Raw genomic sequence first — 15,010 nt, 5'->3', positions numbered from 1 at the left:
ATTATTTGCACGCAAAAAAAATACAGCTACTGGTGCCTAATCATAGCCACAAACATCCAAATTTTCCCTCAGAAGAATAACACAAAGAGATACCATCTGTGAAAGTGCAGTAAATCCCTCACACCTTTCCTGCTCCACATCCTGTAAGGCTGGTGGACACATTCCCTTTGGCTTCTGTCTTGGGCTTTATTCTTGCCTGATCTCATTCATGCATTATAGGCTAATAACTAATAATCTGAAAGTCAGTAGGCCTTTCCTCTTATCCAAACATTATGATTTTCCCCCTTCATATAAAATGTACTACGGTATGGGCAGACTGAAAAATGGAAGCCATTTCTGAAGCACGTCATTTGCTTTGTTAGTGTGGACAGATTCAATTTTTCATTCACATGTAATTTTACAAGGTATGCAACTTGAACACTGTTGAACAAAGATGATATCTCATACAAATTTCTGCTTAAAGGTGACAAGCAAATTATGTTACTTTACTTTTTAAAGAACGTTTTAGCCACTTATTAGAAACACAGCTGTCAGTTTGGTCAAGTATATTCATATTTCTCTCTTATTAGGACCATCAAGAAGTTTAATAATTGTCCCTTGGAATTTGATTTTCTACAAAAGTGCTATAACACAATCAGTACTATTGCAAATAATCATTGGACTGTGTGAAGATAGTTATGATTTCAGATGGGAAACATATAATAATAGATGAGAAATATAAAACCCAGGGTAATTCTTGATAAAGATTCTGTTCTCATACATATGTCCGTAATAATAAATGTGGGGACAACATAGCCTGCTTTATGAAAGTGAAACAGATTCCCAGCAGAATAATTTCCAAAGGCTTTAACAAGAGCTCAAATATTACTTGCTTATCATTTAATCATATTAAACACTTTGAATCTAATAAATCCTCTGTTGTAGAAATACTATACACTTTAAGAATGGGAAATTGGATAGTTTATTAGGCTAATGACTAAAACCAGAATGTAATATATATTTCTTCTGTATGAAATATATATTTCTCCATTCTATTTATAGTGTTTAGAATTGTCATAAGGTATTACCATGAAGGTTTTAGGGGTAAATGAAGGCTTAGGAATTCTAAAATTTTCACTGGTTTTTATTTCTTATCTAAAAATTTCAGTGACTAGGAAAGTACATTTTTGTTCTACTACCTTTTTCTCAGTGGTGTATGAGTCACAAAGAGTTGAAGTAGCAGTTACACACCAGCCTTAAGTTTATGGACAATGGGCCACATGCTTAGACATTAGAAATATGGTAACATAATTTAGATTTATCAAAAGGGATCAGGTTAAGAAAATGAGAATTTGTAAAGGGGGAGTATCATTCTAAAAAGAGAGTTAATTAGAAGCAAAAAGAATGTCCTGTCATACATAACTAAACATTTCAATGGATGCAGTAAAAATTCAAAATACTATTAATGACATGATAAACATAAGCCATTCTTGTGAAAACAAGAGGTAGAAGAATCTTTTGAGACATTAAAAAGGATAATGCTACTCACATCCTGAGCTACCATTTGTTGACACCAGAGTCAGGTTGGAAGGCCATGGATTCCGAACAATATCTTGCCAATGAATTGTGTCTGTATAACAAAGAAACTTGTTCTGGTCTACATAGACTCCACCATTTAGGATTTCTGTATTAAAACAAACAAACAAACATAGATTTGTTGTCAAACTTTTTGATGATAAAAGGTAGTCAATAAAAATGATTTACTGTTAAGCTATTTTCAGCGTTAAATTACAGTTACTTTGTTAATAGCCAAGATATCTTTAAAAATATCTTTTTCCTGAGCCATACAGGTTGCAGAAATTTGAAAACCTTGAACAATACAAAGAAAAACAACCACTCATAATTCAAGCACTCAGAGAGAAACACTCTTCACTTTTTGGTACAGATGTTATCAGTCTTTTTTTATTTCCTCTGAAATTGGAATAATATTGCATATAATATTCATAACCTGCTAGTTTTGTTAATACTAAATTGTGAGTATTCAATGGTAATTAAATATTATTCTATGTTATTTCCAAGGAGCATATAATATGTCAGGGTATAACTTAAACAGTACTTATTTAACCAATCCCTTCTTATTGGTAATTTAACTTGTTTATCTCTGATTAGTTCTTTAAATTTTTTTCTATAAATAACATTCACAGATTGTGAATATTTTTAAGACAGATTGTGAATATTTTTAAGACTTTTGCTACAAATTGTCAAATTTCCCTTAAAAATATTGTTTCAGTCAATGTGACATTGACAGGAATCAGTTAGGTAAGTAATTAGCGCAAAGTGGAAGCCAAAATTAATGCTTCAATCACAAAAGTGTTCTTTGTTCATCTCAAATGTAGTCAACAGAATTGCCAATTATTCGTTAAGAACAACACAAAGCAAGATATCATAAAAATGCTCTGGTTCATTGGAATAAGGGCAAGATTGTGGGATTATGTGCATCCGAGCCAAGTTTTACTTGATTCTCTATTTCACAACTCTAGCCTTAATCAACTAACTTGTCCTCTCTGAACAATGGCTGATCATATACATAGATTCTCATTCAGATAGCTTTAGGTTATCCAGAAAAAAAGGTAGATATTCCCTCTGAAAATACTATTCTTATCATTTTAAGAAATTGGTGAGAGATACACATAGTATCTTCCTACCCAATATCTACCACATTTTTTCTTCTTGTCCAATACAAGAACAAGTTAAGAGAAATCATATATCAGTCCATAAAGCATCCAGATACAAATAACAAAAGTCCAATTAACAGTAATTTATATAGATAAGGGATGATTTTTCTCACATAATAAGAAACCTATCGGAGGCAGTGTGGATATTAGTTTAGCTGTTCTGCAGTACCCACAACCTGCTATGTGTGTTGGCTTTATTCATTCAAGGCATAAGATGGCTGCTGCATCTAAAGGTGTTTGTTTGAATTCAAGGCAAGGTAAAGACAGAAGAGCAAGCAGGAGACTTCCTCCTGGTGAAGTTTCAACTTTCTGTTTGGAAAGAGATGTTTTCCCCAAGGATTATGTCTGCATTACAATGGCCAGAACAATATCTCATGGCCATTCCTACTGCAAGAGAGGCTGAGTAAGCAAGTATTTAGGTGAACATATTGTTATTCAAACAAAAGCCAAATGTGCAGGGGTGTTAGTGAGGAAGAAGAGGCCCATGATATTGGGAAGGCAACTAACTCCATCTCTTGTGCTGGCCTTAAGAAACTCATCTCTCCTGTGCAGTATCCCAAGCTAAACCTTTGAGAGTCCCCTTAAACCAAAAAGGGGCATAAAAGAATGAACGGAAAATACCATAAAAAAAAGGTATTTGTGGAAGTAAGATTGGTGGTCACATATAAAATGCCTTACTACTTTGCATATATAAAATCCTTCAGATTAATTTTGACTTTTCAAGGGTTTCCACATTTAAAATCAATCCCATTTTCCATCATTAATCCTTTCACTGACTATTGGATCCATTTCCTCAAGTGAGGGGAAAAAAAAAAAAAGAGAAACAAAAAGAAATTAGATCATCTTTCTACTTCTAAAACCCAGTTCTTTCCTTTTCATGACCTAACAATACAACCTTCATCAAAGCAGAGGGGAGATGTAAGATGTAATAAAGATGGTGAAAATGGATTTCTACACTAATGTTTGGCATTAAGTCTCTAAGAAATGTGACGATCTCATACTAATAGCTTTCTCATGAGACATTAGATGATGCTCTTCTGCTCTAGGAATAATTCTTCATTAGGTGATAAAGAAAGGAGATTTTGACTGCTATCCAGGAAATGAAGGTTATTTTTCAGTCTACATTTGGAAAAGTTCTACTTAAAAAAAAATGTGAAGAGAAAAGGTAATAGCTCAAACATTGTAGAAAGAGTATATTTTTCAAGAGTTACATTTTAATTCAAATAGTTCATACTGACGGATCACAGTATCCATCTACAACTTCCTATCTAAAAATATTCAAATGGAATCAGATTATATTATACTGAATAATAATCTCATCAAATCCTGTTCTTGGATAAAAATTAATCTGTTACCAATGTTGACATTTGTTTCTTAGAAATACTCTGTTCAAGAGCTTGGCTTATACTTGGAAAATGATTTAGAAAAGAGGCAATAATAATTCAAGTATAATCTTACATGTTAAAATTTTAAATTAAGACTACAATCATGATCAATCTGGATGAGACTTTTATCATTCTGAATTCAAAACCCAGCATCTGCTAGCAATTCTGGATCGGGAGGATTTATAAAGCTTTAGCATTTAATAATGTATATGTACATTTTCCCTGAAAACAGTCTTTTTTTCCGTTATGTTTGGTTTGGACCATAATCTGTTGTTGAATGTCATAACCTCACAATCAGAAAGTGTATATTTTATTGACATTTATAGACGTTTTTATGTACTTTTCATCTTACATTTTCTTTTGATCAACTTGATTACTTAAACATGTGTCAGAAAATAATGTCAAAATTGCACTTATTCATTTATATGGTTTACATTATTTTATAAGTTTATACAGTGTTAAAATATTAATTTAATATGCTTCTGTGGGGAAATATTTAGTTAGATTTATTGCTGGACTAAGCAAATTCTAAGGAAAGGTATTGACCTGCAAGAAAGTTGTTAAAAGACACAGATTATTTGCTGGACAAAAGGGATAGCTAATGTGTCTGCCTTCACTGACTATAAAGGCTTTTTTAAAATTATATGTTTAGATTAGAAAAAGGGACAAAGATTGGAAAGAGAAAAGCTTGGTAAGATATTTAGCCAGGACGATACCAGAAAAGTGTCTGGCTGTACTTTAAATCTACCTTTGCTAACAGATTAGTTTCTATCAGTTTTATTAAAGATTTATTAGAAGGTACCACCTTTGTTACACCAAGAGTTTCTATCCCATTAGCATGAAATAAAGTGATTAATAATTATATTTTAAGACCGTGACAAAAAGACAATTTCTAAGGAAGATAGGCAAATGAGACCCAGACTTCACTGATATTCAAACAAAGATGCCTGGAAGTGTGGAAGGACTCAAAAAATGTTGAATAACTAAGAAGTCCAAGGTAATCTCATTACATTGAATTTCACTTTCCCTGTAGGAAATATATCACAGTAAATAAAGAGAGACACAAATAGATCCTTGGTCACTGAAACAATTGGTAGAAAAAAATCTGTTATGAATTTTCTTATCATATTATATAAAAATATTTCCAGCAAGTTCACAAAACTCTGTCTCCTTTAAAAATGCCACCATTAAATATAATAAGATATATTAAATATAACTTTCTATGAAAAAAAGTATAATTTCATTTCTTAAAAAACTCCACTAAACACTTAAAGATGTTTGTGTCTCAAACACTTCCTACTAGATTAATACATGCAAGTCAAGTAAAAAAAGGAAAAACAAAAAAGCATGACTTTTTTTTTTGTATTCAGAGTAAGTAAACTGTAATCCACACTACTCTCCAATGTGTTAAGTTTAACATATATAGCACATGATTTGTAACTGAAGTAATTAGACTAAACTCCACGAAGGCAAGGGCTATTTTTCAGAGCTGTATCTATAGCATCAAACTTGGAGCAATATTTAGTCAATGAACATTTGTTAAATTGAACTGAAAAAAAATGTACCCTGATATTTGTCACCAACACTGATCAATTAACTTCTGTTATAGTTCCTAATTTTAAATTATATTCTGACAAAATCAAAGTAAGAATGAAAGTTATCTTTTTTCCATAAACACTCTACAGTTGATTTTTATTGGTCCTACATTTCATTAAGCCAGGGGTCATTTCTGTTTTGTTCAAAACTGTATCCCCAGTGTCTATCATGCAAGGCACAAGCCAGATACACAATAAATGTTTGCTTCATAAAAGAAAATATAATATCTGGAGTATAAAAAAATGAAATACATATATAATTTTGAGGTTAGAGTTTTTATAAGTTGAAAGAGAAATAGCTTTTATTACATAAAATGCTGATAATTGATAATGTGCAAAATTACTGCAGGCAGTACATTTAATATTTATAAGGTACACTTAGATATATTCATAGGTATCCCTAAACCTATTTTGTGTACCAAATTCAGTTATCATTTATCAGGTGAATAATGATGATTATGAGCTATCCCAGACAGATAAAATACCCCCAAACCTGTACAAATTACCTAGCATGTGCTATACAAAAGTCTAAATGCATGTTTTTATATTGAACCATAAATCTACCTCATATTGTTCCTTAAATTACTTTTTAGAAAGCTGTAAAGTGTCAATATGACATTTTAAAGAAGGTGTAAAGTACTTGTGTCTCAGCGTTCCAATCCACAAGGTTTGTACATTTAACCATTTCTTCCCTCAATTCTCATTTGCATGAGTCTAATGAAGACGGAAATGTTTGTGTTATTTAAATAGTTACTTTGTGCTTTTGATTTCTTTTCAAATGCTAGTTATTATAGTGAATTTGGGGGATGAGTTACCATTAAGAGAATCATTGACATTTTGCAAATATATTCTTGCAACAGAAAATGTGATAAAATACTGAATGTTGGCTGTTTTTTGCCCCTGCCTTGTAAGAAATAGCCTGATTGTGAGGTAGCATCCCTGCTGAAAATACAGATTAATATGACCTTCTTACTAGGTTTAAGGAGTCAACAAAATTGCTTTGACCCCCAAGCACAATTCGTAAATAAGACTGAATGTCTTTCTCTTTTTACAAAACAAAGATTATAATTTTATATGCAGTTAGCCATATTTCACTTTAGTTTACGTGATCAGTAACAATAGTAAACATTTTACCTCTACTCACAAAGCTAACAAGCACAATGATATAAGAAATATCTAATAAGCAAGGATGAAATACCTAACCTCAATCCCTGACTGTGTATTTAAATGTCTTGTTTTGCATGGGTGCATTTACAGGTCAACCTTAGAATTAAAATGATAATAAAAGTAAATAAAGATTAGAAATATTGCACTTGTCTAATTGGGAACGTCTGAATAATGCATACATCAGAATTCTATTGCTTATCCAAGCCAAAGGTCACAATCAAGAAGTCAAAGTCCAAAGTGGCAAAAGCCCATTTTTAAGATGAAGCTACAAGAAGCAGTTACTGGATTTTCTCAGACATAAAGCAATGTATCTTTCTCACTGTCATCACCTTAAGCCACGAAAGTCTGTTGGCAGATAATGATACAAAAGTAATATAGCTCACATATTCCACCTGTGATACTTAATACATCATCTCTGGAATGGACTTGGGCCAGAGATTCCTGTATCTTTCCCAAACCCAGACCTTTCAGCTGGGAGCACAATGAATTGCTGCTACCCCACTGGGTCAGCCCTCAAGGTTCATTATTAATAAGCTGAGACTCTAAAGGCTAATGAGAACCGGGTGCTTGAGGAGACAATGGCTCATTCATCATCAATCAAGCTTTGAAGTTTTTATACAGATGATTTAAGGAGAGTTGAAGTGTGCAAAATTGAAATGTCACATTTGTATTGGGAGTGGGGAGAGGGTGATAATGTAAATGAGTGATGTAACCTTCTGTATTTCAGCTCGATGATCAGAGTCAAAAGCTCATGGATGTGGATACTGGATACCAAATGTTAGGAAATAACAGTGGACAGTTTTTCAAACAGAGCAAGGCAATTTCAAGAAGAAATTATTAGATTCATTGACTGAAAGTTAGCTTAAGATAGAAAATAGTGGCAAAAATATCTTGATTTCAACTGAAGGAGCTTAGTAATTCTCTCCATAATGTTCCAATGTACTAATACTTCAGGATCCAAAACAATTCTCAGCTTTCAATATGTTGTAGCTTGAGTCCTAGCTCTGCTGAGAAGTCTACTATGACCATCTAGTTTTCAGAGGTGAATTGCCTCTAAATTTTATGACACTGATTATCTAAACCATTCATCTAACAGAACAAATGCCACCTTGTCTTCTTTATTCTTTTGTATATTGTCTCCCCTATCATAATGTAGGTCTCTAGAGGATAAGAACCATGACATACATCTTTCTGGGGCCCTGGTACCAAAGAAAGTGTCAAGCACATAGTAGAAATTCAAATGGTTTTGATGATTATAATGATACTGACATCTTCAGAACATGACTAACATTTGTAAAAAGTTCTTAGTTGCTTAATTAATAACATCATAGTGATATCTTCTCCTTATGAACTAGATGATGTTTACATTATAAACTACATAAAATATTGAATACAATATGTGCGATCTTAATGTATAAATTCTTTCTATCCATTAGGAAAGTAGTAATCCACTTAAACATTCATATTATCTGGAAAAATTTAAAAATAAATTTTGTCTTGTAACTGGCTTTAAATTACAAATACAGAATTTCCTTCTCAAATTGTTCTCTTACCTCATTATATAATTCTATGTGTGTCAACATGTTTGATATTTTTCTTCTAATAATTTCTCCCAGACTTGTACTCCCCCTGTATTTCCTTATTTCCATTACAAAATAACATGCTGTAAAAGTCAATTAGACTCAAAACTTGAGATTTGTAATTAATACTTCCAGCTCAATATTTAGTCAATCATGACACCCTAAATAAAATCCTCATAATGTTTATTTTAATTTATCCCATTCTTTTTTATATTCCCTGCTCCTTCTTAATTTAGGTTCTATTATCTCATACCAGATTCAACGTTTTGCCTCTAACCTACCATCTCCACGAATCCATCTTACATATTAAAGTCATAATATATTGTATATTATAGCTAGGTAGATAGAAAGATAGAAAGAAAGATAGAGAGGTAGATACCTATACTATAGGTAGGTGGGTGGGTAGAGAGATAGATTAATATTTCTCTATTAGGGCCTTGAGTATGAAAGCAATAATATTAAATGTAGTTAACTGGGTAAAACTAAGTTCAAAATCTAGTTTTTCACTTGCTAGATGTGTGACCTTATATACATTTATGAGACTCAGTTTGTTCAACTCTATAATGGGAATATTGTAATCATAGGATCTGTCACACAGTTGTTGATTATATTACACTTTATATTTAGTAATTACTCAAATAGCCGTTCACTGATTATGTTGTCTCTTAAAGAGGGTCCCTGCAAACAGCCACAAGACAATTATACAATACTTATGTCTCACTGGTCTGAATTCAGTCATGGAGCCACGGCTGGGCACGAAAGGCAGCGAATCACAGTCTTTGTACTGAGTGTTATATGTCTAGCTAAACTTTATATACTATTTAAAACTTAGACAGATGTAATGGAAGTGGGAGACAACAAGCAGTCTTTGCCACACTGACTCAAAAGAAATCTCTTGGCATCTTCTATATACTTATAAAACATAAATCTTGTGAATTGAACAGGCATAAAGATTTTTTCCTAAATTTGTACTGAAGGACAATATACATACATAGATGTGCATATATCATATGCAATGTGTTTTTACAAACTGAACACACTTATGTACTCAGCACTCGATCAAGACAGAGAACACTCCAGCACAACAGAAGCCTTCCTCATATTTCACTCTCTATTGAAACCTTTATCCTGGCTTTGAGCAAGACTGCTTTCACATAGTTTTGTACTTTATACATAAATGGGATAATAGTGTCTGCATTCTTCTTGTCTGACTCCCTTTTGCTCAACATTACATTTGTGAAATTCACCCATATTGTTCATTTTCATTGCTGTATGGTATTGCATGTTTTGTCTATTCTACATTGATGGGCATTTGGGTATCTTCCATTTGGGCTATTACAAATAGTGCTGCTAGGAACATCCTAGAATATGCCTTTAGTGACCACATGTGCACATTTATGTTGTAGACATAAGTAGAAGTGAAATTGCTGGACCACAGTGACAGTTTTCCGAAGTGCTTTTTGCCAATTTATATTCCCAACCATAGGGTATGAGAAATCTACTTGCTTCTTAACCTTGTCAACCCCTGTTTTTTTCTATCTATTTCTTTGTAGCCATTCTGGTTAGTGTTAAGTGGTATCATTTTAATTTGTACCTCCCCAATGATTAATAAAGTTTAGCCTCTTGCATACTATTTTTGAAGTGTAATTTTTTAAGTCAAGAGGTTTATTTCCATTTACTTGAAAATGGATCTTCCTATGTGTGAAACATTTACAAAGCACTGAGGTAAACCTGATCTCTATTTGAGGTTATTAGGAAACAACTGAGTAATTAATGTACCAGATGTTACCCTCCTAACTTTTTAATTTTAGGGGGGGATCTGACTCAATGTTTTGAAAATGATATTTTACCATATATTAGAAAAATACATTAAAACTATATCAATAATTATAAAAATAAAGAGCAAACTATGGCTTCTGGAAGTTGGATGAAAAAATTCACATTAAGTGAATATCTCTCTGATAAAAGAGATGAACACAATCAAAATTATATAAAAAAGAAAGAAAAATTCACTATTTTCTTGTTATTAAAATAGAACACTCCTTTACATAAAGATCAAATATTTTATTCTTCATTACAGACAACAATCCTCTTTAAATAACTGCTCCAACTTTCCAGAAAATGTAATTGCTTCAGTAGAACAAATCCATAGAGTTCAATGTTTTCATTACGAATAAGGGGGAAAGTCATATTAGTGCCCAGAAATGATTTGTCCCTTTTGCTTAAGGCTTTAATACAGTAAGCCTGGGATACACTACAAGGTCACTTTCAAATATCTCACCTACGATATTAGTTTATATAGTTTTAATAACTCTTCTCACAATGTGTGATTTCTTCACTACTTCTTTAGAGTATTTCAGAAAAGTATGATTTCTCTTGATGACAGTAACAAATAATATTGCTGTATGTGTTTGTTGCTGGCAAGCTAAGACTTGCAAATAAAAAATAAAGCAAGAGAAAGCAGAATGATTTAATCTTGTAAAATGATTATAATACGATTTTAAGCATCAAGATTTTTAAGAGGCTATTTAAAAATAACAAATACATGGTTTGGGGGCCTGGGTGTCTCTGCTAAAATGTCTATAATGTTAAAGTAATGCCGAAGATAATAAATAAAGACAAAATTTTACAAAATAAAGAAGTCATAAAATAAGAGTGCAAAGAAGCAGATTCTAGAACATTTATAAAACCCACAAGTAGGTCTACATTGACTTCTTTTGAGTAGAGTTTTAACCTGGATACAATTAGAAAAAGAATGATTGAATAGGAGTAGCCATCATTTTGTAAAGCACAGATTTCAAAACCTGAAATATCAGATATCATGGCAAAATAGAAAGAGAAATAGCTTTGGAGTTAGATTGGTTTGTATAAAGTTTTAAATTAGTATACCTTACATGCAGGAAAATGCACAAACCTTAAACTCTATGTTTTTTAAATATACATGTATATGGCGTTTGTGCATCTGTCTCCACGCAGCCACCACACAGACAAAGACACAGAATATCTCTATTACTCCAGAAATTCCTCCTTGCTCCTTCCTAATAATGTGTTCCCAAATCCACTATTCTATCACCACAGATTAGTTTTGCCAGTATGTAAGTTTATATAAATCAACAACACAGTATGTATTCTTTTCTCTTGCCTTCTTTTACTTAAAATAGTATTTTTGACATTTATTTATGCTGTTGCCTATGTTAGTAATTTGTTCATTTTTATTGTGTACTATTCATATATATGAATATGACACAATTTGTAGATTAGTTCATATTTTTTAAGCATATCTTTGCTATTTTTACCTGTGTGATTTCAGGCAAGTTAGTTTAAGTTTCTATTCTATTATCTAGAAAATAGGAATAATAATATTTAATTTGTTGGTTTACACTGAGAACGACAATTATGTATATAAAGCACCTGGTACATACTAGGTCCTCACAAAATGGTAGCTATTTCAAAATATGTTTTAAATGTAGTTCAGGAGCCTCCTTTGTTCAAAGTATTTAAACATATGTGCACGTTGAATAAAGTATTGGATATTTTGGGAGGAAAGAAGACCAAATAAAAACTTCTGAGAATCATATAAAATTTTCATAAGTTAAGTTTGGTGCTTGGCATAATAATTTTAGAGCTAGATATATTAAGCTAAAATATTTTTAAATGTACTTCCAAAGTTGACTAATAAAAATTGGGGTTATCTGTATTTCATAAGATAAACTGTTCCTGAGGACAAGATCATAAATTCTGTAACTCACTATTTCCCCCATAATGAGTAATCCTGAATATCTAGTTGGGTTAATCCTTTGAGTCATTTCTTGTCACCTCTGTAACTATATTCCATGACAGTGCTTAGAACTGTTAGATTTCCTTCTGTTCAGTTCAGGTTGGTACATAGTTCACAGGTCACAAAGTCTCTGCTGGTAATTTCCAGGTGACCTTCACCTCGGCTGCTACCACCACTGTGCTTCATAGAAATCAGGGTAAAATCCAAAGGGCAGGGACAAGTAAACTGAGCTGTCCTCTTCCATTTCAAGAGTCTGGCATTTTTGCTGAAGCAGAATGGATTCATTAGGAAACACAGAGCACTATTAAACATATCGGTGTAGCTCCGGGTTGGTCAGGGAGGTGGGATTGCTCCAAACTTTTGTTTAAATTTATTAAAGTTTTTTTTTAAAATAACCAATAAACTGTGTATTAAAAACTAGCTGTGTAACAAGTATCGCTGTAATAAGACTGCTAGTTGATATAGGGCAAGAAAGTTCTTTACTCTTGAATGAAGAAAAGATATAATCAAATGTTATATTTGCTCAGAGATTTTAAGAGTTAAATCTATATATTTAAAATATTTGAAGAAAAAAAAGTTCATTAAAATTTCTTCAGAAACTTATATCATTTTTAATGAATCATCATATCCTATGGCTCCTAGAAACACCACTCTCATTATTTTCATATTGTGACATCTGATGTCATAACAGATGGCTCCACTATTCAATGGTATAGCTCTGTAACCTGTATTGTCATGTCTTCTAAATTAAGATATACTTTTATCTTAGGATGCTTCCATTTTTTCAGGGTTAATAAATATGATTTAAAAATTATCTGGGGTATCTGGCTGCTCTTTGAGGCTGGACATGAAGAAATGACCCAAGTGCCAAGATGCCTAACAATGTCAGATGGTTCAGTCAACTTGAGAAGCTGACATTCAAGAAGGAAAAACTACTGGGACGTAAATATCTGCACAGGCTATGGGGTCAGACTGGGTAACCATGACACCCCCATAGATCACCTGTGAGATAACATTAGTTATCCACCCCAAGTCTCAGTTCCCTTATCTATAAAATGAGGATATGGATATTAATATTACCTCCCTCACAGGGAAGTTGTAAGGAGAAAATGAGTTAATACATGTAAATACTCACCACAGTGTCTGTTATGTGGCAAGCATTCAATTGATGTATTATTATTATTATTGCTATTATTACTATTAAGGGGAAGATAAGAAAAGTTCTCTGGTAAACTGATTTCTTCTGTCCTGCTTGATAATTATCTCTGCTCCCTCTTATAAATACACTTTTGAGAGAGCTAAACTGGGGCAGGATTATTAGGCCAAGTTAGAATATGTGGGTTTGCATTTGCTCATTTTTAACAATTATTTTCAACTTATATAAGTTTCAGATGCCCTTTTAGGAGCATATTATAGGTTCTAGAAACTCATAAAATTACTTAAGATGCTAAATTCAGAATTTTCTTTTTTTGGGTGGGATTCCTATACCCCAAAGGCATAACAAAGGAAACACAGAATAATAAAGCAAGGTGCCAAATGCCTCACACACAGACAGGGATCAAACTAGGATTCAAGGGCCTATCAGGTTCCAAAGCCCGCTGTTGATCACCTCACTCTAATACCTCTTGGTAATACTGCCATTGTTTGAATATATTTATAATCCAATGTATCTCTCAATGTATCTCTGTATCTCTTACAGAAGTCCTCTGAGTTAATTATTACTAGTCTAATTTTACAGATGAGAAAACAAGTTTAGAGAGGTTAAGTAACTGGTAAGTGTTCTAGAGAAATATGATTCCAACTCATTCTAACTGCCTAGTTGAGATCCTGCTTTTAAACTTTTTATTCTATACTCCCTCCATAATAGGAAGAAAAGACTGAGAAATTTAAAGGAAAAAAAAGTTTAAGTAGAGATGAAGCACAACTCTAGCTTATGTAATCTACTTCTAAGTATAATTAAGAAGTCACAGTAATTTCCCTGAAGTCTTTTTGAAAATACTTTATTGAGTTGAAAGGTAAAATTATGCTTTTAAGGTATCTTTTCTGCATGAAAAACTGTGTATTTAAAAAAAAATCCTGGCTCTGTTAGATGTTTGGACTACATCCCAACCTCATCATTGGAGGTGCTTTCCTTTTGCCTCTGCTGAAAGTAGACAATAGGAAAAGGCAGCACAATAAAACTTCAAGAATTCAGCCTACTTAAGGAAAAGCCCTTCAATTCAGTAAAAAGACTGAATTAAAGAAAAGAAAGGCAATTTTATTATGTTCAAGTACTGTGGGAACTCTACCTGTGCTTAGTTTTTGGAAGCTCCACTTTAATGAATAGGGTAAAATGATTTTTAATTACCTTATCCAAAATCATAGCCAGAGTAGAATCTGCCTCTATGTGCTTTGCAACTGCATTTCTAAAGATATGAAAATGGGTAGTTTAAATGTGTAGGGCATCTGGTTCTCCTAAACAAATCTGCATTTTCCGTATAATGCTTTTTCCTATTAATTGTTGTTGAGCAATTAACACAAAGAGAGCAAAAGAGTAGAGCATTCAAATGAATGAAATCAAATCAATGAAAATTTATTTTAACAGTAAGTTTAAATTCTAATCATTTTAATGGCAAGTGAGGTAAAGCTCACATGATGAAAGGAAAAGGAATTCAAAATTAAAACAAATGGTAAAATGTAGATTTATCAAAGTATCTTCTTTGCAGGTAACAGTGTTGAATTGAATTGTACACCACTCGATATTATAAGATGACCGAAATATTTTCTTGGGGCACAAATTTTTAAAAATTAT

At 32.4% G+C, this 15,010-nt stretch overlaps 1 protein-coding gene across 1 annotated transcript in view; it reads right to left on the bottom strand.

The window, feature by feature from the left end:
- ERBB4 (erb-b2 receptor tyrosine kinase 4) overlaps positions 1-15,010 on the bottom strand; it is a 1,107,258-nt gene that overhangs the window by 355,453 nt on the left and 736,795 nt on the right. Inside the window, exon 4 of the mRNA XM_068543793.1 lies at positions 1,529-1,663. Within this exon, the coding sequence (XP_068399894.1) occupies positions 1,529-1,663 (135 nt within the window). The remainder of the gene's footprint in view (positions 1-1,528; positions 1,664-15,010) is intronic.

Source organism: Eschrichtius robustus, chromosome 5 (genome assembly GCF_028021215.1).
Source record: "Eschrichtius robustus isolate mEscRob2 chromosome 5, mEscRob2.pri, whole genome shotgun sequence".
NCBI classification, from domain to species: Eukaryota; Metazoa; Chordata; class Mammalia; order Artiodactyla; family Eschrichtiidae; genus Eschrichtius; species Eschrichtius robustus.
This window is presented reverse-complemented; position numbering and strand designations above follow the sequence as displayed.